Source organism: Pelmatolapia mariae, linkage group LG16_19 (assembly GCF_036321145.2).
Source record: "Pelmatolapia mariae isolate MD_Pm_ZW linkage group LG16_19, Pm_UMD_F_2, whole genome shotgun sequence".
NCBI classification, from domain to species: Eukaryota; Metazoa; Chordata; class Actinopteri; order Cichliformes; family Cichlidae; genus Pelmatolapia; species Pelmatolapia mariae.
In genome coordinates this window covers 8,286,791-8,313,978 of record NC_086241.1, presented here as the reverse complement: position 1 = coordinate 8,313,978, position 27,188 = coordinate 8,286,791, and the positions used below count along the sequence as shown (strand labels likewise).

The window sequence follows — 27,188 nt, the reverse complement described above, 5'->3', positions numbered from 1 at the left end:
CACACTCTGAGTAAGACCTTATCTAAACACCCGGACGTAACTAATGCTCCTGTGGCAGAATGGGAGCATATCCCTGCAGGAATCCAACATCTTTTAAGCGTTTATCCGCAGTCACTTCCCACCAATATTTGGCAGGAAGATATACTGTATAAATAAAAACGTAAACGACAGAACGAACAAAGAGCGATGAAGTTTGTCCTCTAGAGCAACTCCGCAGTGATAAACATCTAAAAGAAGCCAGTGAAACTGTAATAAAGTCGCCGCGTGAAACAGTCAAAAACAGACATTATTTATTCATGCAGTAAGAAACACAAAGCAGGCAGCAGCGCATCCATAGGAAAAACATTTTATTGAAAAACATTTTCAGTTTGTAACAGACTGGTGGAATGTGTGTCATTTATCCTCACGTTGAACTTGTTTTAAAGTTTTGAATGTTAAAACCATTTTTCACAGCCTGGCCATCTCATACTGCGAGGAAAAGGGGAGAACCATGACATGACTAAAGAAAACCAGGGGGGACGAACAAACAATGCAAATATAATACTGTGTTACTGACAAACCGGACTGAACTCAAATTATCAACAGAACAGAACAAAAAGAAGAAAGAAACAAAAAGAAACTAATTCAATAAATATTTATGGTACACACTTATGGCACAAATATGCAGCAGTCAGTTTGGCAACTTTTCTCTCTTTTCTTATTTTTTTTAAACCAAATTACAATGGAAACAGTGCAAAAGGGGAGGGAGTGGGGAGGACACGGGCTTTCCATCGAGCGCTAGCTAAAATACATAGCAAAAAATTCAAATTTTATACAAAACATCTTACTTTAAGAGTTTATAAAAATGATTTTATTGGGTTCTGGTCAATATTTACATAAGCTATTTACCAAAAAAGTAGTATGCTCTGTTTTACTGAAGTGAATTCCATTTTTCTGTACTTTTCGCTTCCATTTACGTTCCTAAAAAGGTGAATAAGGCTATTGTAACAACCCAGGATCCATATACAATACAAACATTAATGTATTTACAGTTTCTTACCTACAGAAGTACGGTGCAAAATTACTGAGTCAAGTGACCAAGGGCTGACCATACGAGCAAGGCATTTTACAGTAGCCTGAGGTGCTTCTCTTAGCTTGCGTGCTGAGACTCTCACGGCGTCGCTACGATATTTCCAAGCAGGTCGGAGCACACCTGTCGACGCTGGGAGAGCGTTAGCGAAGCTAAGAAAAGGACGCCAGATTCAAAGAAACTAATAAGATTGTCATATTCTGCCGCAGACAGACAGCAACTAAACAGCCATTTCTCTTTTCTTAAATACCTGTTTGGGTGTGATACATATGCTTTTTAATTGTTTCATTTTTCACAGTTTACCTTTGTACTACGGCACACGGTCAGAACAGAAGAGGTTCAAATAATACTAGAAACGATGCAGGAACTCAAAGCTAACAGCAGGCTTGTGTTTTGTGGTGTTGGTTTGTTGTTACATCTTTCAGTGGTTAAGAACACTTTCCATAGGTGTTTTTTTTTTTTCCTCAGAATCGATTTAAAAAAATAAATAAGAATTGCATATTTGCAGATTTTGTAGCCTCTCAGAGGCACAAACCTCAGATCATACAAGGCTTGGCTTTTCGGTGAAATTTGATCATGTACGAATGAGGATGATATATGCTCGGGGGCAGGCCTACGCCAAAGATATTCATGAATGTGAAGTCACTGAAATGCACGCGCACACACTCGCACAATCACACGGAGAACATGAGGGGTGTGTATGAGGAGATTCGGGCGCACTGGGTGTTCATGGGAGTTATCCTTTGGGAGATGCTACACTGAGTGAGGGTGGGAGACACAGCTACTCTGCCCTTGTGTACACCAATGTGAGCTATTTAGGGTCAGGTTAACTCTCCTCCCCTGGTCCTCCTTCCCAGGACCGAGCCAGAAAGAATACGGGACTCAGATTAAAACCGCTTACTCTTGGTATTCCTTTGCCTATCACCAAAAATATACGCATATAACGGCTGACAACCGTAAACTGAGCCGGAAAAATATGGGACTTAGCGGCTGATTCCTGTATTCTTTCCATTCTTTCCATCTTCGCAGTCAACTCGCTAATAATCTGTTAATTCGTAGCTGACTGAGTTGAAAAACTATGGTGGTCTGTGGCAGACAACAGATTTTTTTTTATCAAGTGGGTAAAAATCTGAGACTTGGTAGCCAGTTCAAGGGCCAGTGGCCAACTCCTGGTATTTTTTTTTGTGGGGAAAAAAATCCAGGATTTTGTGGTAAAAATAAAACATGGGATCCGGTAGCCAACTCCTGGGAAAGAGACACCTGTATTCTGGAAAAAATACTATACTTTTAACCGGGTAAGAAAAAATAAAAATAACGGACTCAACAGCTAACTTGTGGAAAGAATACAGGACTTAGCGGCTGACTTGCGGGAAACAACACAGGACTCCCGTATTCTTTTCCGGGCCTCAGCAGGATTCCGAGATATTAGATAATCAAAAACCTAGATTGCATAATGTGCACTTATACCATTAATATATTAACATTACTTCTTCTCCTTGCCGCCTGACCACACCTGTGCTCTGTATGTGTCTATCATAAATAAATTCTGCTTTTTATTTTTTTGTAATTTTTCATCTTTTAATGTTATTTTTTTTAAATGTACATCTATTTAATAAAAAAAGGAAGTAAATCAAAAACTCACAATATGGAAATGCTAATGAAGGAACAGTAACGATGTAAGTAGATGTCCCTGTGCTTTTTTTTTTTTTTTTACATGTTTTTTTTTAAAGGAGAGCACCGTTCACACTGATTTGGGGCCATTTATTTTAAGGGGGCCCTTTTATTCATCAATGGACCCCTTGGGGTAAACGTTACAGTACCTAGAGCTGTTTCAGCCAGCTAACCTCTACAAGATCTCGGGCCTCTTGGACTTTTAATTCCATCACTTCTCCGTGTCAAGGCCCAGATCAGAGGCGACTAAATCTGCTGGGATACAGCTGCTCTCCCATCTCCATCCACCACTGCGAACCTCTCTGTGGACTGCGAAGAGTGGAGGGGCCAAAGAAATAAAAAATAGGGGGTTAAAAGTGCTGCACTATAATATGAAAGTCCTCCACTCTTCCCAGAAGCCACCTGGGTTTATTTCCTTTTTGGACACTCTTGCCACTCCGAGCCACCTGAACTATACCAGGATATGAAAAACAGTAAACCGTAAAAGGAAAGAGTGTCGGCGGGGTCTATTTTTCTCTTAAAACCTTCAAGTAAGAGAAGTGACAAAATGTGGGAATGAGGCGATTCACACTAACACCCAAACAGTTCACATCGAGAGGTGAGACAGTGTGTCTGTGCCCGAGGGTGGATGTGTGTGCGTGATGGTGGGTGGCAGGATTAATGGGGTGATGTCCGTGAGTCACTCAGGAAAAAGTCCCAGAGAGGATTGATGGGTGCGAGAAGCTCCACAGAGTCTTTTTCCGGCCAGTGAGTGTCAAGGGGCGAGGAGGCCGCCGTTTGGTGAGTTCACGGTCAGACCATATCCTCTTTTAATTCTCCACCTCCTCATTTCATTCCATCTCTTCTCCTTCTCGCTTTCCAAGCAGAAGTCTCTCTTTACGCCAGAAGAAAATAATTCCTTATCTCATCCTCCTCAGGAAACCTTCACACCTGTCTGTCCATCTCCACAAAGAAAAAAAACCTTCCCGATCCCACAAACACTCCCACAGGAATGCCGGCTGCCGCAGTGCACAACACAAGACAACACTAGGGAAAGAAGAGAACGTCTTCTCTGCTTCCCGGAGAGCAGCAGCAGTGGCGGCGGCGGCAGCAACAGCAGCAGCAGCGGTGGGCTTCACTACAGGGCCGCCACGCGTTCCCGTCCATGCCAAATCAGAGCGACAAGGTGTCAGCAAAACTCCCAGAAAGAAAAATAAAGTAGTGACAAAACATCAGAGGAGAGGAGGAGTTGACAGAGTGAGAGAGAAAAAGAGTGTTCATTAGCAGGGTGTGCCGGCGGCGCCTGCCGAAGCCAAAAACCCGCTCTGCTTCGTGAATTGTTCCAGTTCCTGCTTCCGCCTCAGACTTTGTAGTAGATGTTAGCCGGACTCTGAGGCGGCATCTCCTGAACTATGTAGACCGGGTGTCCGTAGTCACCGCTGACCTTCTCGTAGTGCGGGCAGAAGACGCTGTCAGCAGTCCTGAGCGGGATGATGATGTCGCTGGGCTCCGAGCCGTTATTGTTCCCGCCGCCTCCGCTCCGCTTCGGAGTTGCCAGGGTGCTTAGAGACAGCGTCGCTGCGTGTTGTGGTGAGTGCTTGCGGTGCCGCCGCCGGTACTTGAGTAGCAGCAGGACCAGCACGACGATGATGATGATTAAGATGACGCTGCCAGAGGCAATGGCCACAAAGATGGCCACCTCGGAAGGCATGACGTTTGAGGACTTGCCATCGCTCCCGTTGTTTTCGTTGCTTTCTCTAGATGCTGGACCTGAAGGAAGAGAGAGAGGAAGGAATGATTAAGATGATGTCAGATTATTTGTCGTACACGCTTTTTTTTCTCAAAAACACAGAAGCAGTAAAACAGCATATTAAGATCATTTTCATTAGCTCTCCCAAAACCGTAACTATGACTACAAATTTTTTTAAACATATTATAGTCTGCCAGATCCCAGGAAAAGCAAAGAAGAGAAATAGTCAAATAAAGCATTATTAGTAATACTTCTTATAACCTAATGACAAAAATCCAAAAGCTATTACAATGCATCCCACTTTAACATGACACATTTCTGATTGGCTGGCCCTTATAAACAGTAGGTTTCAACAGCAGGTGGGTGGGGCTTCCGTGCCTATGACATCATACAGATCCAAGAATAGAAAGAAAACTGCCTGAGACTGAGTGTTTAGAGCAGTCTGTAAACTGAGAGCTTTTTGGCCGTCAGTAATAAGAATTCCCATCACACATATGAGGGAAAATAAGGAAAAGCAGAATAGCTCAATGTTAAAATCGAAGCTGATAAGGTGTTTCTCTTCACCATGCTGCTGCCATGAGCAGCTGAGAGTGAAGCCTATACACTGAAGGCGTTTCTGTAAAGGTCGCATTCGATTGTTGGCCATTCAGATTCACCAAGTGAAAGCAGCAACCTTGGAAGTAGGGCAAACGCAGCCCGATGGGACAAACAACGGTTGGGGAGACGCAGGCAAAAACGGCACTTAGACAAATAGCATTTAGAAAGAAAAAAACAACAACTTAATTTTCCAGACTAATTGCCCTCGAAGGAAGAAAATCATAAAGAAATATTTGAGGTTATCATCATGGCACATCAGTTATGAAAGCCAAGCTGCTCTTACTCCCAGGGAATAAAACTCTAAGGTGAGCGTGCTCCCAAGAGCTCCTGTTCTCAAGATGGGAGTTTGTTCGTGGGCAGGGCAGAATAACCGTGTCCCCTCATCTGCGGCTACTTCCCATAGGGTCTCAAAGTGCTGTGGTAACAAGAGGGAAGTGGATATGGGATGGCAGGCAGCCCAAAGCAAGGACCCTTTGGTTGTTTTACAAGAGGATTATGCTGCCTCAGCCTGTAGCACCCTGACGCCCATATGCTCCGATAGGATGGAAGGATTTGATATTAAAAAAAGAAAATGAGAAACGAGAGCGAGATGCTGACGTCCACAGAGAGCAGAAGCTGAGCAAGGCCACGCCCTCACTGAACCACGACTGCTTATGTAGGTCAGCTTGTTTTTGTTCTTAGCTCCTTCCTGTTTTTTTTTTGTTTTGTTTTTACTTCACTGCAGAAATTGCCTGATTGCCCAGTCCTGATTTTTTAATGTATTATTTTTTTTATTTTTTACATGGGGAGATTGTACTGTAATAGAGATAAGAGCTGTAGAAACTTGCAAGAACCGAGTCAGAATGGGTCATTAAGACACGGCAGACAGCAATCAGATCATTTTCCCGAAAAATGTCTCTTAATGTCCCGGGTTGGTGCTGGAGCGGGGCCAGTCTGGAGATACTGTGTAAGTCCTTGAAGGGGCCGGAGATGCCTATCAGTTTTATGGGCAACATTCAATTACTAGCTGACCTTTCATTCCTTCACACAAACACACACACACTAACTCAGCACTATCTGCTCTGAGATGGGCGAACAATCATGCGCCCCAAATGCCAAATTGTTTCGATAAATCCTCCCCTCGATTACCTCCCTGTCTCTGTATTTAGAGTAATTCTTACTTGATTTCTCCAGCACGTCGTTGGGGTTGTAGGGCTCCTTGTTATCTGGGTGCTTGGGGGAGTAGGGTACTCTGGTAGGGTCTTTGGGTGAGACGGGGTCAGAAGGATCTGAAAAATGCAAATAAGAAGCACAGGGATTAAACCAGGGCTGTTATAATCCAGATCTCATGAGAAAACATTAATTTTAACTCAAATCCTAATATTTTTCTAAATCTAACAGGATAGTTTTTACTGTCTAAACTTATTAATACTTAAACCTAACCAAAAAAATTTTATTACCAGAATCTAAAACAGTATGTATATTTTTTACCGTACTGCATGGTTTTTATTACCTAAATAGTGCCATTTATAATACTTTTCGTAATACTTTTAATGGAGAAATGCAAGCTTCATTGCACTGCTCTCTGGTGTGACAAGCAAGATGTTCCTTAAAAGTAAAAATGTAAAAGTAAATTCATATAAATTAGCACATTTGAGACTGGAACACAAAAGACATCAAAAAGTTCAACTTTTGAAAGCTGAGAATATTTCACAAACACTCGTGAGACTGTGTTGGTTTAAACAAGGTGGTAAAACTAACAGAAGGAATAATGCTAGGCTATAAAGAGTTTTTTTATTTCTCATGGTGGTACAGCCAAATCTTTTCCACTGATTCCACATAAAGGCAAGCTGTTTTCCCTTCATGACTCAGATATGACTGTAATCAACCATAAAGAGCTGCTAATAGTTGAGTTTTAGCTTCCACAATGAACCCATATGGTTTTAAATGCTGATAAAGTGTCTGTCAGCGTACGTGTTTTCTGGTTTAAACGCCGAACACACACTAAATGACGGAGTCATTCGCCGAGCATCTGCTGTTATAATCTCCGGGCTGAACTCTGTGCCGGAACCGCTCTCTGTCGAACATCGCTTTCAATAAATGCAGTGATTTATGCGGAGCTCGCATCAACATTTATAAGAAAACCATTTTCACCGTCTGTTCTGTCTTTCCTTCGATTAATTCCTCCTGACCCTCAATAGAGAGGGTCGACCCCGGGAAATTACCTCTCTGGTGACAGACTGGTGAATAATTATTGGTCCAATATGTCTGAGGTGTTCCATGCAGAGGCTCACGGATCAGAAAACTGGAAAGCCTTCAACCAGAGCGTACAGGAGCAGATGCTACCGGTGCATGGAAGCATACGGGATTACGTGTGTCTGTTTGGTTGAATTAACTTCTGCTAGATTACATTTCCTGCCCCATCACAGCCCCAGGTGTCATGGAGACAATGCTGCCACTATTTAACACACGAGCCTGCAATCCAACTATAAAATACTCACTTTGTCCCACTTTCATGACGATCTTCATGGACTTGGTCTTGCACACGCCACCCTCCTGGTTGTCAATGCCCTCCATGGTGCCGTTGGATGTTGCTGCAGAAAGAGAAAAAGAGAAAGGTCTGAATTAGCCGCCAGCGCCAGGGAAAAATCTGTAGCCACGAACGCCTTAAAGCTATCTCATAAAAACAGCCAAAGACAACAGCAGCAGCTCGGCGGGAAGACACGACTCACACCCCCGTTAATAAAAATCACAATTTGCCGTTCATCACCTCCTCCAAACTGTATTAACTCAAGTAAATGTGACAGTAATGTCTCTAACTGAGCTGACACGGAGGCAGTTAGAAGAGGACTGGGATGAGAGGGCCCATGCTGAAAATTCGGAGGCAGGAAAATTGGAGTAAACCGTAAGCCCTTTATTAAAGACGAACACGGTTTTTAGATAGTGAAAGACATTAAATGCTTCAGTATATAATAAAATACTGAACTAAATTAAAGACAATGAAATAATTTGTTCACAAGCACAATTAAATATTTATATTTTAAAAAACAAGAACTGAAATAATAAAACAAAGGCCCAGTCATATTTTATTAACAACAGCTATCAAGTATTAAAGCTCGGCTTTTCCTACATATAAAAACATTTTGGCACCCACCAAATAGGTTCTGACCTTCTTCCAAAGGAATATCCCCAGGACTGTGGGGTGGGTTTTAATTTACTCCAGGTTGAAATACAATGCTGTTTATTGAATACTAGGAAATAAGAAGAACAGGCTTCTATTAACAGGCGTAACTATACGTGGACCAGTCGTCCGTGAGAGCAACACCTGGTGAGGGTGAGAATGAAGAACTCCCTTTTAATCATAGAGATAACCTCCAGAAAAATTACATTAATTAAGGTATCAAGTAGTTTTTCAGTGCAACTCCAAGTGGCTATACCCCTAAGGCAAGCCTACAGATTTGTTAAAAGGTATATTCTGGCCAAAAATGACTCCAGGTTCCCTCACAGCAGGACTGGAGGTCAAGGTAAAGCCCTTCAGAGTGAGTACCTCCTGATTTTTATATAGCTAATGGCAGTAAATATTTGGATGGCTCTCAAATGAAATTAATTACGAGATCTTAAAAAAATGTTTAAATACGAGGAAACAGAAACTCTGGAACGGCGGAAATGCACAAATATGGCCCACTGCTTCACTTCTCCGCTGCCTCTGGAGGACGCTGGTGGAGTTGCCGCTGAATCACAACAGAGAACAGGCAAACACAGAGAGGAGGAGGAGGAGGATGAAGAGGAGGGGGTTAGTGGAGCTTGTGGTCTATCAGGTCAGTAACACAGAGAGCTAACGAGCTGCCGGGGCTTAGCAGCTTGGCTTTCGGCCAGCGCTCAGTGGCCCGCATTCAGCGCCACTTACTCCCTGAAAAACATCATCACATCCCGATCGAAACAGGTCTGAAAATTTAAACTCTGCCTCCTCCTCCTCGTCCTTCCTCTCTTTTCTTTTCCTCCCTTGCCCAGGCACCAATCATTTTGATCCAAATCCACTGGATTCAATAAGACGGTGATGAGAGCGGACACAAAGAGCATGTTAACAAGGACTCCCTCCTCCTCCTCCTCTCTGTGGCTGACCTATGGCTTTCCAGGAGAGTCCAAAAGCACATTACAGACAAAGCTCCTTATAGGCTCCTCGTGAGAGTGTGAGCACTGATTTTATAAACCTGTTAGTTCAACACGCTTGAGTTTTAGCATCTTTAACCACCGTGAGGCGTTAACTACTTTCACCTCCTCTTCTTCTTCTCCCCTTTTTGCCCCATATCACCATTTAACCCATCGGTAGCTGAAACACCTCTCCTTTTTAAAATAAACCCCTTTGTAATCTAATCCCTCTCAAACACGGCTGCACCAAATAAAAACACACTTCAATCTGGAGTCATTTTAAACTTTTAAATTATTCTTCTTCCCCTTTAAATGTGAAAACACACACTCTCCGTGTGCCAAGGCTGCAGTCCAGGCGAGCCTGACTTGGATTTAAACAGAATGTGATTGTTGAATCGGCTCAGGCTGGCTGAATGACCAGGCCCTCCTCGGCCAGCCCGGCAATTGGCCACTTTTCCCCACTATCTGGCTAGCGTTAACCAGCTAATCCATCCTGCTGGGGGTTTGCTTGGTGGAAAGAAGGAAGGGGAGGTGGTGTGAATGGGACAGACCCCTCAGAAAATGAATTTAGTCACCAACTACCACTAGAAAGAGGAGGCGCGTGACCTTCGGGAAGCACGGGGAGAGAAAAAAGGAGCGGAAAAGGTCAGATTTTCCTTCAGAATTGGCAAAAGAGCAAATAAAGAAAGGCCAGACTGTGACAGCTCGTAAAGTCACACACCTTCACAACAAATGGGAGTCGAAAAGAGTCCTCACACAGTGAAATCAGCCTCACGCAAATCCCCCGTCCTCACCCTCCTTAACTTCATTTTCTCCTGTTTATCAAATCAAGAGGGTGGAAAATCACCCCGTGTTTAACGAGACAGTCAATTGTGAGCTGAGCTGCAATCCAGATAAAGACTGTGAGAGCAGCTCTCAGCTGGTTTTAATTTCTTTTCTCCTAAACAGCGAACGGCAGGAACAAAAATAAGGAAACCTTGAGGGCTCCAGATTTCTCAGCTGACTCTATGATAACCATGTGATGCTTTAGAGAGACCACGAAGAACAAATTACAGCAGAGGAGGGACAGAAGATAACTACCTGGATTCTGCTAGTTCAGAGCCGCTGTGGTTTGAATAATATGAACACATTAGCACAGGGAAGGATGGCGAAAGAGGGTAAAATAGTTCATGTTCGCCTCTCCCCAGTGGGCTGAGACAAACGTGTGACATGGCAGGAAGCAGATGCAGAAAACAGACCTAACTTCAGCAAAGAGAACGTCTAAGATGATCCATCTGCAACATGAGGTTAGTCATTAATATGTCGCTTAACGTCACACTGTAATCTCAGTCTGCCCGAGTGAGATTCTTCTCTGACGACACCGTGAGTTTCTAAAGATGTGCTGCACAATGAATGGCCTCATTTAAAAAATAAATAAAAAAGCTGTCCGAGAATGACTCCTGGAAAAACGATGAAGAGACCCTCAGATCAGGAAACACGGTCGATATGTCATCACTCAAGAAGCAGACTGGGATAATGCGGCACTATGAGGTCTTGAAGATCATTCAAAACAAAAATGTTCCTCTAATTCCGGATTTACCACTCTTTTGACATTTCCGAGTCCCGATTTGAGCCTTTCCCCTGATCTGGTTTTACGTAACTCTCAGCAAAAAGATTAATTATTTGTATTTCAGCTTTGTAAAACTGTCCTGCTCATGCTGCCAGATTCCCTGGGTATAATTAATACACAATGCACTGCCGAAAGACAAAGCTGGGCTGCTCATAAATAGTGGAACAGAGACATGGCGGCAGACGGAGAGGAAAAGAAGGAAAAAACGATGGATGGATGGGTGGATAGAAGATGTGATTACCAGCCGTCGTGCAGGTCACGGGCTGGCTGGCGCCCGTCACAGCAGCGTGTCCTAATGGATCGTGACAGGAAGGGTCGGCAGTGACCCTTGGAAAGAGGTCGCGGCAGAGCCGGGTCATCGCGAATATCAACGCTCGCTCACACACACGATTTTAAAAGCAGATTAACACGAAAAAGAAAAAAAATCCACGTTTTGACGCATGCATTCAAATTCTTTCAATCAGACATTTAACGAGGAAAGTCTTTCTCACGAGAAAGAGGAGGAGAAGGGTGACGGTGGAGTTTTGGCTCCTCCTGCCCTCTTTAGCTCATCTTTCCCTTACTCTGTCTGCTGCTATCTTCCCTTTTCTCCCTCGTTAGCTCCCTTTCTGCCCCCTTTCCCTCCACATTCATCTCTCTCTCCCTTTCTTCTTCCTCTTCGGCTCATGTAATCATCTCGCTCGCAAGCTTCTCGGCTGCAGGCCACGCTGCCGCAAACAATCACATCAAACTCATCTGCTCCCAACTGCAGCAGCATTGTGTGCGGCCGCTTCAAAGAGGCACGCAGGCCGATACAGGACACACAGCTGCATCTTTAAACATATCCGACCAGAAAGCCCTGGACGTAAAGAGCGGCGAGCAGGGAGGTCGAACGTGCCTGTCTAATCTCGGCCGAGCCTTGGCACAATACTCAACGCGAGGCAGCGCTAGCTAATCCAATTGGTTGAGACTCCAAATCTGTGGCATTGGTGCGGGGGCCTCGGCAATTGTGAGAAGAAATGGAGGATTAAACAGCGCTTAATTAATTACGTATCAAGCGCTGCCTTCCAAAACACTAATGAAATGCTCGGCGTGAACTTTCCTGAAGCTGTGTCACACTTCGATGGAAGTCTGTATATCAGTTGACAAATACACACACAGCTTTCAGTTTAAACATGCCAGACTGCAGGGCTACTTTAGGCCCAGCTATGGCACTTGTCAGGCATGACTCCAAGAAAACTGCAAGTTTGGGCCACATTTGGCCCTAACATTCAGTCCATTTGGACCAGTGTGAGTCCAAAGTTGGTCCAGAGGTGGACTAAACGAACTATAGCGTTCCTAAAAGTAGAAGAAGGATGTTTGGAAGTATTATCCTAGATTCACCCCAAATGTGGACCTTCACAGGCTAAATGTGGACCTGAATGGGTTATATCAAGATCACCCAGATGCAGACCCACTCAGCCAAATCTGGGCTACCTTCAGTTCAAGCTGGGGTTAAGAGGGTTTACAGGAAGTGTTTTGTGGGCCACACCACACCTGACATTTGATCCATGTAAGGTGGATCTGGGCCAAACATTAATTTGTATCTGGAATGGTGTTCATTAGGGTTAAGTGTCAACCCCACATGGTGGCTAATGTGCGCTAAAATGCTCCCAAAAGTCAAGGCTCACATGTGGGCCAAATGTGATCCACTAAGTGCCACATGTGGAACCACACAGCTTATTGTGGACCTACATGGGCTAAATCATGCTACATATCAAATACCGAACACAGATGGCTCATATGAGGCGGATCTGTGGCTCAGGTGCGGCTGCCAGACGTGCCCTGAGTCAGCGCCGTCATTTAAGGCCAAATGCGGGAAAAGCACTTAGCACTGTCTCAGGTGCTGGCTCGTTTTATCGCTGCAAGGCTAATGGCAACTGCACGCGTCTTTTTTCTTTTCTTTTTTTGTTGTTGTTGATGTTTACTCGTGCAAAGCGCCACCGTGCAGCTGTTAAAGCTGCAGAAGTGGGACCAGAGCTAACGGAGGAGAAAAGTGAGGCAATTAAAAGTAAAACTCTCCCTCTCTCCCCTCTTCAGGCTACGTATTAGCATTTTGAGAGGAGCTGTGAAGGGAGGAGCGAGAATGAATCTGCAAGAACTGCAAAATTGGATTTTCCGACCATCTTTTTTAAGAATTGAACTTTCCCACCGCCCCTTTCTCTTCCAACTTGTCGACTCGGCAGGACGCTGAGTTTTTTTAGCGTGAAACTGAAGGATTTACAGAGCGAGAAGGACGCACAGCGGACGCAACCTCGGGCTCCGCGCTGTGTAAACACCAGCTCATCAATAATTAACATCAGCATTTGAGGTGGAGGGAGCCGAGGAGGAGACATCGCGTCAGTCAGAAGCCTTTGTAGTCCATGTGCACCTCCTCTAACACCAAAGTGAGCATACAGAAGCTAAAAGAAACATCTAACCTGCTATATTTACCTGAATACAAGCCTCACCTGCAACGCAGTTCAAGTACCTGTCAGACATGCCCCACCATGCAAATAACCTGCAGCTATGACCTGTTAGAGCAGCTACTCTTACATGTTTGCTTGAGGTTAAGAGGAGGGTGTTGTACCTGCAAACCTGTTACCTGCACGTTTGTTTTGCAAACATTCGGCCTCCTGGATAAAAAGCAGTATTTCCTGCTCTCCTTTCATCCCCTCTTCTCCCTGCTTTCTTCCCCTTCCTTCACTCAGAAATATGGCCTTCCCCTTCTGTGACAGCACACAGATGGCAGTGGCAGAGACTCGCAGATGGTCCCCCCACCCTCCACCCTCCGTCCTCCGTCAGCGCCACACAGATGGTTCAGTCCACCTCCCGTGTTTCAAACCAGGGGGCCCTCGCTAAGCCCCATACCAGCTTCCTCCCAGGATGGTGTTAATGCTGCACATCGCCAGCAGTCAGCAGCCACACCTGCACCCACAGGACTACAACCACCAAGATAATCGAAGATGATTTTACAGTCACAGGAAACAACACCCAACTTTAAATTTAAACGGATCCAATATGTTTATTTAATAGTTGGATTTTTCTTGGAACTTTGGATTTTCCCTAACTTCTCCTGGAAGCATTTCTGTTTCGATGGCCATCTTGGCAACACCTCAGGGCAGTTATTTTAAAACCCCAATTAAAATGAATGAGGATAAAGCCACAGGTTTAACTCTATGGTAACCCAGACTTAAAAAGTTTGCTGACTGTGTATAAAAACGAACAACATCATCACTGACTGGATTCAAGCTTAAACATTAACGTTTTGGCAACTAGCATGCTGTTGATTTTGAGCCAGAAGTGATTATCTAACAAGTAACATCGAAATGAAAAACTGCCACACCTTTAATGTTGCAAACTTTAAGCCTTGATACAATTTCATGAACCTGTACTGTGCAACAACACGATTGGCTATTTGGGACCAATCAGCCACAGTCTTCTTCACCGTCTTTGCGCTGAATTTGAAGAATCTACAGAGATCAAACTAGACTCTGAAATTTCAGGTATATATCTGTTTAAGGTAAATTCCCCCTTTGGTTTATGTAAGCTATAATCTACCCCTCTGTGGATCAATGGATACTTACAGATGATGTAGTAGTCCCTTCCCCTGAAGAACTCCAGTCCCCACAGGTTGGGGCTGAACTCCTGAAACTTCAGAGTAAACTTGACGTCCTGGTCGGGCTTGACGCAGTTGAGCAGCGGCGTGTCGGCCTTGGTGATGGTGCAGCTCTCCAGCTGCTCCCTGGGCACCATGTACACCTTGTAGTACTCCACACCCTCGCCAACCCCGCCGTCCACACGTGGGCACACAATGTCCAACTTATCCCCAATCTGGGGGTATAATACCACGCCTTGGCCTGGCACGAATCTGAAAGGAGAGAGGGATGTTAGTGAGGCACCGAAGAACTGATGAGGAGTCATTCATTATGCACTGTGGATTGGAGTGTTTGCCATTGAGCCTCTCCATACTCACAAAAAAAAAAAAGAAAAGTCGGTTTAATAATTGATGTGGTAATTACTGATTGTGTCCATTAATTTTGGATGATGAAGGATAATGGAGGAATGTGAGCTGTGTGTGAGTGTGTGTGTGTGTGGTACAAAGTGACCCCAGTATCTGCAGATAAAAATCACTGAGCTTTTCTGGAAAGAGCGAATAATTAACTGGATAAATGAGGAGAAGGCGGCACGGTTGAGAAAATGGTGGAACATCGCTGGAATACAAAACAGGAAATTAAAAAAAAAAATGTAAAAGCTCATCTCGGAGTTTCAGCAAATCCACAACAATACTGTCACAGAGAGGCAGAGCGCCTGGAGGGTTGCAGCTGAATTTCCCTAAATTTCTTCCCAAAGTAAAATAATGTTGTCATTTAGTCTCCGAGTGATGAGAGCCCCTGCAGCATTCCAGTGACTACACACACACACACACACTCAGAGGTGAAGCCTCGTTTTTATCTGCTAAACAAATTTTCCCCCACGCTCGAACACAATTTGGAGCATTAACCACGGACACCCCGGAGGCTTTTTACGGTGTGCTGCGAATACCGGTGCACGTAAACACACACGAAGGCAAAGCAAATAATGAAATGTACGCTGGGTTTACGACCAGGAAAATGGGTCTTTACCCTAAAGAAATGGAGCTGAACAGAGAGTCTTACTTGACATGACTCATTACATGTATTCTCTGCTTGTTATGTATATAATGTGTCTCTCTAATGTATTTTGTATAATTTGCCTAAGGGTGCATTTTATTTTTGTCCATTAATATGCACAGTTGCTATCAAAAAAATAAATACATGATACAAAAGCTACTTGATCATTTATTGCATCTTTCTTTTGCTTTTGGCGAAGATGGAATAAAATAATTTAAGGCACACGATGTATAAAATAGCAATAAAGAAAATGTAGAATGAATTATTGATCTAGAAAAAGTGGCATGAAACAGCAAAACGGTAAAGTTGGGATGGTGATAATGGTATATAGCAATAAAGTAAAGGTGGGATAAAAAAAATTATTGGGTTTGGATAAAGTACCAATACGGACACGGTAATATTTTAATAATTCTTAACCTAAACTATCAATAAATTATTAACAAAAAGATTAAAAAAAATATTTATTTGAGAAATTTCTTTGTTAACGTTCATCCTCATCATGTTTTTCCCTCACAAACCTGCATCCCTTCATACATATTTACAGTAAACACAGCATCTCTGAGTGAACTCTGACCTCTGCCTGAAGGGTCGGCTCATTTCTGAAGCACTGAGATGGAAAACAGTCCTCTGAGCTCCAGGATTTCACAGTTTTTTGTTTGTTTTTTTTCTTTAAAGCTGACTACAAAGACAGGCACCGCAGGGCAGCTGCAGAACCTTTACACAGGAGACCTGATTCATAATTAACATATTTTACACAGGAATACGTTTTTTAATGGCTCTGTTTCTTTTCTCATAACTATACTGTTTCCTTTCTCTATTGCAAATATTATTAAATTTTCTAATGCGCATAAATATGACTGTCAATCTTGTAATGCAAAAAGGAGCATCATCAAAACGAATCGTTATAGTCGTGCTGTTTTTTCCATCCTCCACGACTTCTACGCTTTATTATACGCTTTAATCCTGCAACTTTGGTCTGTTAGCCATCACTTTTAAGTGGAAAAAAAAAAACAATGTTAAAAAACAAAAATGTACTTCCACACAACTTTCCATGATCTTTGCCACAGCAATGACCAGTTCCCGTAAAGTCCTGTAGTCACGAAAACGTAATCGATTTTCCCTGTTTTTCATGCTAAAACAACATCCAGGACTAAAAACATGGTCTCAGGTGTGAGCCACATCCTCTCTATCTCTGAATGTGAACTGTTTTTGCCTTTAAACAGGGAAAATATTAATTTAATGTACACAAACACCAATCAGGAACATTTTAGACTAGAAAGAACAATAACTGTGATCAGCGACATGAAAAACCCGTAATATCTGTGTCCAGAAACGTTATTCAGTAGTTTAGAGTCCATGACTATTTCACGAATTTCCATGAGACTGCTGGTAATAAAACATCTTCAGCCTGGGTGATGTATGGAGAATGACTTTTCTCTTAGGCTTAAAAAAAAAGAGAAATATGCAAATCTGTCAAGGCTTGAAAGATATCTGCTGTTAAAAAGAGCACTATATTAAATAATCATGACATACATACAGTATGTCATATCATATACAGTGGCTGCTTCTCTTCTGCCTGTCTCTATCGCTCTCTCTTTGTCTTTGAAACGTCCACATGCACACACGTACATTATTCCCCTGCATCATCTTCCCCGCTTCCAGTACAAGCACACACACATGCAGTGGATAACTAGGCCGAGCGAATATTTTTTATGCCCCCCGCCCCCCTCCAGAGACACACTCTGTGAAGATACAGTACGACCAGTGATGGACAGACAGTGAGGAAGAGGAGAGGGAGAGAGAGGAAGGGTATGCAGCACCATCTGGCATCATCATCTCGTGTGTGGATGTGGAGGGAGGGAAGGTCCTCTGAAGAGCCTCGGGGCTTCACTCGAACACAAATACTGTAGAGCTGTGCGCTTTAAAAACATGGACGTGTATATGTGTGTGTGACTGGAAGTGTTCATTCATGCGTGCAAGTGGGCATGTGTGTTTGTACAGGGGTAAAAGCAGGCAGGCATGCATGTGCTCATTTTAAACGTCTATAGGGCAGATTCACTAACAGGCCTGCACCCGTGGAAAACCGACTTTAGGATTTATTAAAGAGCTGCAGTGACGTTAGCAGCTGAAAGGCACGGACACGGTTGTTTTGTGTATGTATCTGAGAGCACAAAAGCTCCCCGTTAACAGGGCATTACCAAAGGCGGATAATGATGGCCAGAAAATCAAAATCAAGGCTTCAAAAACAACAATTAAACCTCCTTTATGCTAAATCAGATTAAACCCAACCTGATTCTAGCTACAAACCTGAAACACGACTTTAAATTCACATAAAATATTTTAAAAATGTGTGTTTTGCCACACACAGGCACATGCCTCCTGAACACACATACACAGATGAAGCGAGTTAATAATTTCCGAGTTTTTCTGATAGCAAATTTGATCAAAACCTCTCTAACAATATTATCAAGCAGGGTGTAGGAGCTCCTGCTCTGCTGCCATCAGTGCTATCTCTACAGGAAGCTAGCTACTAGCAAGAAATCAAGCATGACTCAGATATTTAAGAGCCACATGAATACACTGCAACGCCAACATTAAGCAGTTATTAGACCTCGCCAGCTCCTCCCTTTATGCCTCAAACACCCACTTTAGTATGACTTCAGCCCCATAATTTAAACAAATAGCAACACCCAGGGCTACTGTACAGTTTTAAAAATCACAAGCAATCCTGTTTAAGACAACAAAATAAAAACAGAACCCAGTAATTGTCAAAAGAGCATATTACAGTCCGTGTAACAGACATTATCTGATGCTTTTATTTGCCACAGTAAAGTGACAGTAAAGTGAATCTTTTTAGGAGATTTTGGACTGTAGATCTAAAATGACCTTTTACATCAGGAAGGTTTTATATTTTTAATGTTTTACAAGAGCCTAGTTTGAATTTTGGAGGTGGCATTGCTGTTACATTGCTTTTATTTCCCTTAATCTGTAAAAAAAAAACATACATGCATGTACTCACAGAAAAACAACTATATCCCAAAATAAAATAATAATTAAGGGACAAAAACTCAAATAATTAATCTTACTTTCTCTCTTAAACACGCCATCAACAAATGTAATGCCTACAGTGAGTTAACGAGAAACTTGAGTCATTTTCAGTCCAGCGGGATCTTTGTCACCACTTTATGCGTTAGCCGGAGGTAAAAACACAACCATCCATCATATTTCAGCTAAAGTGCTGCATAAAGAGAGAGTTCAGCAAAAAAGAAAAGCAGTAGCTGCTTAAAAGGGGCTGAAAAAGAAACACAAAAGGACAACGACACTGTGTTACCGGATACCTGACCCCCCGGTGGGCAGGTAAGGCCGAATACAGAGAGGCTGATGAAGCTGCCAAATGGGGACACACAAATACAAGCCTGCCCCTCCACCTCATGATTGTAAATGCATTTGACCCCCACCGTGCTATAAGGCCCCTCACCCCGTCTTTAGTGACCCCCCCCCCCCCCCCCCCCCCCCCCTCACCCCACCCCGGCCATCATAAATATTCCTGAACCAAACGAGCCTCGAGTATTCTGGCACGCATTCTTCAGAATAAAAGAAAAGAACTTCCACAACATGTTTACCAGCTTATAGGGTGCTGATTTCCTCATTAACAAGCTGACCTTTGACCTTTAATGGACTGCTGTTTTTCTGCAGTAAAAAGTCACATGATGTTAAACAAGTCTGTTTCTTTTTGACCACGGTGGTTAAACAGCACCTTTACTTCACGTTATTTTAGTTTATGTCATTTGATCAATTGGAAATTTGTTATGTAAAGTGTGTTTTAATCTACTGCCTCCATTTTAGTCACTGACATGGAGTAAAAAGCCCTGAATTCAACATGTTATGTAAGTAAAAGCAGTTAACTATTATCCAGAACAACACGTTAAAGTATTAAAAGATACATGAAGCTATGACTAGATTATTATCTCACATTGACCCATAAAAAAATGGATTTTATGGTTCATTAAAGGGTTGAAAACTCTGAAAAATGTCATCAAAAGCACATTAAAGTAATCAATTTACTGTAAAATCACTAATCCAAATGTTGTTTTTGCCCTTCAGTCTTTGTGCAAAAATCGTATTTTTCGAATATGTCAAACTAGCATTTTGAGTCTGAAACTCTGTAATAAACTTGCCTCAAAACACCCCGCATTCAACATGTTACGGCAGTAAAAACATGTAGGTATAATCTCAAAAACATCTGTTAAAGTATTAAAAGATAGATGATGACATGACTGCATTTTTCCCACTTACGTATTCGTTTTAAAAACAGGATTTGAAACTGCAACTAATGACGACTTCGATTATGATTTATTGAATCAACGAATTTAAGTTACGATTCATTAAAATGTTTGAAACTGTGAAAACGCTGTGGTAAGAGCCCTTAACGTGCCAATTTTCTGTCAGATCACTAATCCCCTCATTGTTATATGCTATACTCAATGATCTTCACATGTTTGTGTGTGAAAATCTCTCAGAAAAACGTACTGTAGTAAAAATGCACTATTTTCCTGTGTTGGGGATGTACTGGAGTACAACAAACTACAGCACTCCAGTCATGAAGCAGTGGAGAAAACATGTTAAAGTATCAGGCAACAGCCAAAATTAAAAGATGAACTAAGAGAAGAAGTCAGAAACCTGAAAATCCTTACACGTACCTGCTGAACCCATGAACAGGAACTGAACAATAACCGTGCCTTCTCAGGAATCGCTCTAAATGCCCTGTACACGAGTTTGACAAGAAAAACTGAAACTGATCAAAAGAAAAATGTCCCTGTGACTCAAATGACTGATTTTTCATATCGGATTCATAATAAAACAGGAGTTCCCAGTTTTGCACCACTAGAGCACATTTTAAATTTTACATACATTTTATTGTTAACAAATGAGCTGATTAGATCCTCTATTAACTGACTTGTCTGTAAACAAGTGAATGCTGAGATATTCATAGTGAAATTATTTAAGAGAACAATGTCTTCATGTTTTCTTTGTGGAAATCTGAATTTTCATAGTAAGCTGAAGCTGTCAGAGGAGTTACGTGAATTTAAAAGTGCAAAGAACAAAGGTAAAGGTGTGAAAAGAAAAGTCCTTGAAGGGCGTGTAATGGAGTTCATAACACTACTAACTTGGCCCCGTCTCTGTCTGTTAATCTTACTGTGACTTCCTGGTAAAATGAAAATAAAAATCTAAAAATAAACATCCCAACACTGCCTACGCCACTGAAACACAACGTCTCAGCCTTTAACCCTCCAGAAAACTGTGGAAAAACTTCTATATTTACATTTATTTGTTTGATTATTCAGCAAAAGGCAGCTAGATTTCTGTCAGTAATTTCAAGGTTTACAGAAAAACTTTGTGTCACCCTCACACCAACAATTTAAACCTGTTAAAGTCAAATACTTGCTGTGTGTAAAAGGACCGACGGTGTTAGGAAGCCGTTAAACGACAGTAAAAGTTTCCTACGGGGCAACAAAACCTGCCCGGAGAAACCGGTTTAAATAAAATAATCAAAAATTGTAATCCATACAGCAATAATCATTACTATCACACATACAGCTTTACAAATTCATATTCAGAAAAAAAAAAGATCAAAGTCAAAGGGCCGAGTTTTCTTTTGTTCCTGTTATAACTGGATACACAGTCAGATTGGAGTAAAGCGCAGGTAAAAACAAATAACACAAAACAATAAACCTCAAACACGTAGGTGGACAAGGTGGGTTTTTAAAACAGCGGGAAGAAAAATAACACTTGCATATTTTATATTTAGTTCAACAAAATCACACTGAAGACATTGAAATCTACAGCTGAAAAGGATTTCTTTCATTCATGTGTCAGAGTTTTTGCAGTTTCTATTGTTTGAGGCACTTAAATGTTAAAATTCATTAAATCTGTGTAAATCAGTATAAAATCAGAATGGAGTTAGTTTAAAAACATGCACATAAGGCATAAATTAATGACTTTCACTCCTTCCCGACACACTTTTAGTTTACTTTACACTTCTGTTGCGACAAACTGCCAACTTTTTTACTACTTCACACACTTAACTGTTAAAATACTTAACTATTAAAAGTTTTTCCCCAACAACTGTTAGTGAACAGGCAGAAAATCACAGGGAGAGGAGCTGGATGGAGACCCCGGGCCTCACGGGGCATCCTCTGTGACGGCGCAGAGAGGAGGCGAGGACAGACGGGGTTCATCTCTACAGCAGCAAAAAGGAGTTCAAGATTTTTAAAGGTGTAACTTTGCTGTGATGAAAGTGACATAAATCAGGCTCACAGGTAGGCGACACCTGAGTGAGTCTTCAAAGGCTTATATCTGTTTTCTCGTTTATCTTCTAAGTGTTTTTAGTGTTTGTGGAGGGCAGGGTGACAAAAGGAGCCCAATGGTAGAAGAAGAAAAACAAACAGAAAGAGGAGCATCCTGTTTGTCCCTCCACTCTCTCTATTTTCAGACTTTCTGGTGGATTTGTGTGACCAAATGGAGCCGCTGACCTCTTCCTGCGGCCCTTAAGTCATGAGCAAACGGCGAGGGGAGCTGGATGTTTAGCTGCAGCAAGGGTTAATCGCCCTCTGTCGGACGAGACGTGGTGGCCTCGTATCTTTCATCTGACCCGAGGCAGCTAAACATAACCACCGTAATCACCCAGAGAGATTTTCGTCTTCTTCTTCTCTCCCTGTTCTTTCATTATACAGAGGCAATCACGAACTGCTTCTCCAACTTTTAATCTGAATCATCTTTATGCCTGAGACTGAAATGCTAAATAAACATTGGGTCGGCGTTAAAACGTAGAGGAACCCAGCCAGTATGCTGACACTGACGCTGGAATAACATTGATTTATAGCTGCCGTAATTGTAATTGGTTGAGCATCTGTTTCTCTGACAAACAACGTTGAGGCAACACATAAACCTCCTCTGTAAATATGTCAGGCCAGTATTTATTTATTTTCTAATGTCTTAAAAACTGAATATTCATCAAACACATGCATTTTATTTTTAGTTATACTGTATATGTAATCATTCGTGGTTTTATTAAACACCTCTAACACTTAACCAACTAACATAACTAATGACAAATAAAACATGAATTATTTTACACCACTGCCCTCAAGGAAGTAACACATCTCAATTAGCTTACCAGTCAGACAGTATCAGTTAGCCAGGACTGATTAAGTTACCTTAGGATCAGCTAGGTTTGCTTCACTCGGTTAAGTTTGCTACTATTTCAGTTATCTAGGATCTGTTAAGTTAGCCAAGATCACTTAATTAAAACTGGCTATCTTAGCTAGTATCAGTTAGCCAGAACAGATTAAGTTAGCTAGGATAAGCTAGGTTTAGGATAACTGAAGTTAGCTAAAATTACTTAAGTTAGCTAAAATAGGTTAAGTTAGCTAGAAGAGGTTAAGTTGACTGGTATCAGCTGGCTTGGACCAGCTAAGTTAGCCAGGATCAGTTAACTAGGATCAGCAAGGTTTGCTAATCTTTGAATTATCATGGTTCAGTTTACCAAAAATCAGTTGTGTTATTTAGGATCAGTTAAGGATAAAATAAGTTAGCAAAAATACTGCTACTAATAATTTTTTTATTATTATTATCTACTGTAGTATAGTTATATTTCAGTTGCTCTAACAAAAGACTTGAAAAATGTTTTCCTTAAACTTGTTAGCGAGGATCAGTTAGCTATGAAGAGCTGAATTTGCTAAGATTATTTAAAAGGGATCAGGCAATGCGCAAAGGGAGTCTATTTTAAGGTAAAAAGTCAAAGTCAAAAATCTGAAGAATAAGACAATGTGCTGCTTTCGTATGTTTTCTTGTGCTGTGTTGGCTTTTTGTAAATGTTTTACTTTTGTGTTTTCTGGTCTGACTCAGCAGAGTGACTCAGTTACAGCAGCAGGACAAGAGCGAACTCTTTAAAAATGACAGAAATAGAAATTATTTTGATTTAATGGACACAATACGTGTTAGAGCCTATTTTTAAAGTTAGGTTAAATGTATTTATTTACCATAAACTGAACATAAACCCTAGCTGCACATGAAGCAGGGCGAGCTGGGTTTAATGTGCCACGCCATCACGGCCTCACAGACACAAAAACACTAGAATCGGACTCCTCGTCACTCATTCAGGAGGTTTCTGCATCTCTGCGCCCCCTCCCTCCGTCCCTCCCTGCATCCCTCCACATTCACAAAAGGACCCCAAGAGGTGCCCCTGTCACTGCCCGGTCACAAAGGGCCTTCGGGGGCTGCTGTGTAATCTCTTAATGAAGTGCAGAGGAGGAGAGGGAGCGCTTCTTTTACATAAAACCATGTAAAGCAGGCCTCGCTTTTGTTTCTCCCTCCCAACTACAAAATGGATTACCACACGAAGGAGGAGGAGGTGGTGAGGAGGAGGGGGTCATTCTCTTGGTTTTTTTTTGGTTTTTTTGTTGTTGTTTTTTGAGGGCAGTAAAGTAGTAAAGCTACAACAATGAGGCTTAATCCTTCAGATTTCCAACATCCATCCTCAGTTGAATAGTCAAAGAGGGGGAAGAGGAGGCAGGGGGAGCTCCGACCTGCTGATGAAGACACTAAGGACTTTCAGGGTGTTATTCAACCCAAGCAAAAGACGGAGAGTTTAAAAACTACCAAAAACAGAAAGAAAAAGAAAAATCAGCCAATGAGATCATTGTGTGACCTCTGACCTCTCCACTCAGACACAGGAATACTTTTGCTTTCTCCCCCCCCCCTCCTGTTTGTCTGCTTATCAGCAGGATTATTCTTAAAGGTCTGCATAAAAATCTGAAGAACTGAGTTTAACTTAGACGTGATGATCTTCCAGAGCTAATCTAGATCCAAATCAGGGAGTTTTTAGAAGAAACTTTTGACATTTTCAGTCAAATGTCATAAAAACTGACTTTTTAAAAATAATAAGAAAAAAAAATTAAAACAAACTAATCCAGTTCCTGCAGGTGAGGGTGCTCCTACTTCTTTTTAAAATAACTACATAAATAAAACTGAACTGAAAGTATTTTTACTAAACACTGTCTCAGGTGTGCAGACTTCAAATACTTAAAGATTTAATTTAAAGATTAATCAAAGCAATCTCTGAAATAACCCGAAGATAAATAAAAAGAAACTAAATTATTTAAAGTGAGCACACACATAAGATGATATTTTGATCAAGATTAGCCTCTAAAGGTCCAGACTGAACCAGCATCTAAACTGCGCCCTGCACCAACACTCGCCTTAATATTTTTTTAAAAAGCGCATTTTTTGCGCGTCTTTTCTGAAATTGCGCTGATTTTCTGCGTCACAAAGGAACACAGCGCCAGTCAGGCTAAAGGCGCACATTTCCATGACTTACACCTGTTCTAGTGCGACCACCAACCAGAAAACGTTCCCGCTCTGGAGCCTTTTGGCTGCAGGAGTTCGCCCGTGACCAAACGGCCACAAAGACGGGCGCCCCCCGCCGGGCTGCACGCAGGAGTACCACCTCCTCTCTCTCCTCTTTTATTTTTATTTTTAATTTCCATTAAAAGAGTTTAACCGCCTCTCTGAATATTCACCAGAGCAGAGTTCAACCCCTCTGAGGCCTTTTCTGTCCGTCTGGCAGCAGCGAGGAGCGGCTGGAAGCGTTTGGGGAGCCGCCGCTTCACTCCAACTTCCAGGAAAACTTTTCACGTCCTAAACACATTTACCCCACAAACTAAAAATCCACCTCATTGCTCAGGGGGTTGAATTCACTGTTTTATATTTACCCCCCACACGCACTCTCCCACACACACAACCCGCAGCAGAGCATCTGAGGCCCGGCGGAGCGTCCCGGCTGCCCCCGCGGAGACTCCCCGCTTCTCGCTAAAACGAAACGTTAACATTTCAGCCACTGAAACAGCTCCAGTCCTCACCCCTCTCACCACAAACACGCGTGGCAGCAGATTATTATCACAGCAAAGCGTGAAAATTTCACTTCAGCCGCAGAAATCTGCCCCAAACACGCCGCCGTGACGCACGGCCGAGCGGGCCCGAGCCGAACGCTGCGCGTAAAGACGCCCCGACGAGCCGCAAATCTGACACGGATCAGAGTTTAACCTCCGAGAAACTGCGCCGGAGGAGTGCAGGAGCACACAACCGGGCTATTTTCTAACCAACCATTAACGTGAAGCTCGAAGGCGAGCTGACACGAAGGGTTAACTCCGAAAAAACCCAGCTTTTCTCGCTCGACTCGAGACAGAAACCCAGTAAAAATGACCCTCAGAATACCAGCCCAGGATTAAAATCCGAGGCTCTTTGTTCCGCTCCTCTGCGCGCTCATGGGATGGATTTCAGTCTAGTTATTACTATTATAATTTTTATTTAATTATTATCATTATTATTATTATTATTGCTACTACTACTACGTCTGGGGGGGTTTCCGAGCGGCACTTACTTGGTGTTTGTTGTGTTCCAGTAGATGGACTCCAGGATGAGCGCCCGGCACAGGTCCACTTTCAAGGCAATAAACAAAACTCCAAAATAATATCTCCACATCGAGTCCCCCATGGTGAGCCTGTGCGCCTTCAAACCAGCCAAACGTCCACACTGGGAGGAGAAGGGGAAAAAATAAACAACAACAACAACAAAAAAAGGCTCCAGAGAGACAGAGAGGGCTGAGGGAAGTGTTTTCAGCTTATATCCCGATCCAGAGGGGATGCGCACGGACCACAAACCCCGATCAGAGCATCTCCAGATGCACCAAAAACCAAACGGCAGCAGTTCATTCGGCGCACAGTGCGTTTGTATTCTCCCCGCTCAGCGCGTAAAGGCTGGAATACATCCCATCAGAGAGCAAATCAATACCAATATAAATCCCTCTGCGTTATAGTCCAGCAAAATCCAGCAGCAGCACAGAAAAGGAGAGATGGCTGGTGGTGGTGGTTGGTGGTGGCTGTTGTTGGTGGTGGTGGTGAGATATTCCCTCTTTCTTTCAGCTGGTGAGCAACAAACTGTGGGTGACAGCAGCAGAGAAATGAGGAGGGCGAAACAATGAGGTCGGGTGGTCAAAATGAAGAAAATGATCACATGTGAGAATGAAAGAAATAAAAGGAGCTGGGATGGAACTTCTCATACTATACACCCCTCCAAAAAACGCACACATTCACGGATATAAACACACACATACACACAACACACACACCAAAGTGTTGCTGCTGCTGCTGCGGCGCAATCCTGCAGATCCGTCCTCCCGCAAAATAAACCAAAGCGCGCAGGGAGGATGAAGCCTCAACGGCTGCTCCGAAACCTGGATGGAAAGTAACTGCAAGGGACGGCTACTGGGAATATTTGCTGAGCACAGGCCCCGCCCCCAGCGGCCGCTGATTGGTCCTCGTTTGGCTGGGGAAGTCAATTGGAGCCGGGCTGTCACTCAAAGAGGGCAACTGGTTCAGTTCAGAGGGGCGACTGTGCGCAGAAATGGGAGCCGAAAACCCACCGACTCACAGTCCAGCCAGAGTCCGTGCAAATTCACCCACATTTTAGCATCATGAATAAACCGAAAAACGAGGGAGTGCGAGCGTAAAGCTCCTCATCTCACCTTTTTAAAGGTTTACGCAGCGCACCGGAGTCCATGTAAATAAAGTGCGTTTTTACTCCGCAGCGCGTTCATTGCATAAGAAACATCATGAAAACATTTGCTCCCATCAGGCTCGTACACGGGACTGTGTGTGTGTTTGCTGCAGGAGCTCA

At 42.8% G+C, this 27,188-nt stretch overlaps 1 protein-coding gene across 2 annotated transcripts; it reads right to left on the bottom strand.

The window, feature by feature from the left end:
• Nucleotides 1-332: 332 nt before the first annotated feature.
• efnb2a (ephrin-B2a) lies at nt 333-26,745 on the bottom strand. Of its 2 annotated transcripts, XM_063497284.1 has the most exons (6): nt 26,641-26,745; nt 25,894-26,449; nt 14,388-14,671; nt 7,547-7,639; nt 6,227-6,334; nt 333-4,489 (listed from the first exon to the last, which is right to left on the bottom strand). In XM_063497284.1, exons 2-6 carry the CDS (start codon nt 26,004-26,006, stop codon nt 4,080-4,082), a joined length of 1,008 nt encoding a protein of 335 aa, XP_063353354.1. In that variant the 5' UTR covers nt 26,007-26,449; nt 26,641-26,745; the 3' UTR covers nt 333-4,079. The 2 variants fall into 2 exon arrangements, with proteins under 2 accessions (XP_063353354.1, XP_063353353.1); XM_063497283.1 differs by having other exon boundaries at nt 25,894-26,739.
• Nucleotides 26,746-27,188: the final 443 nt, after the last annotated feature.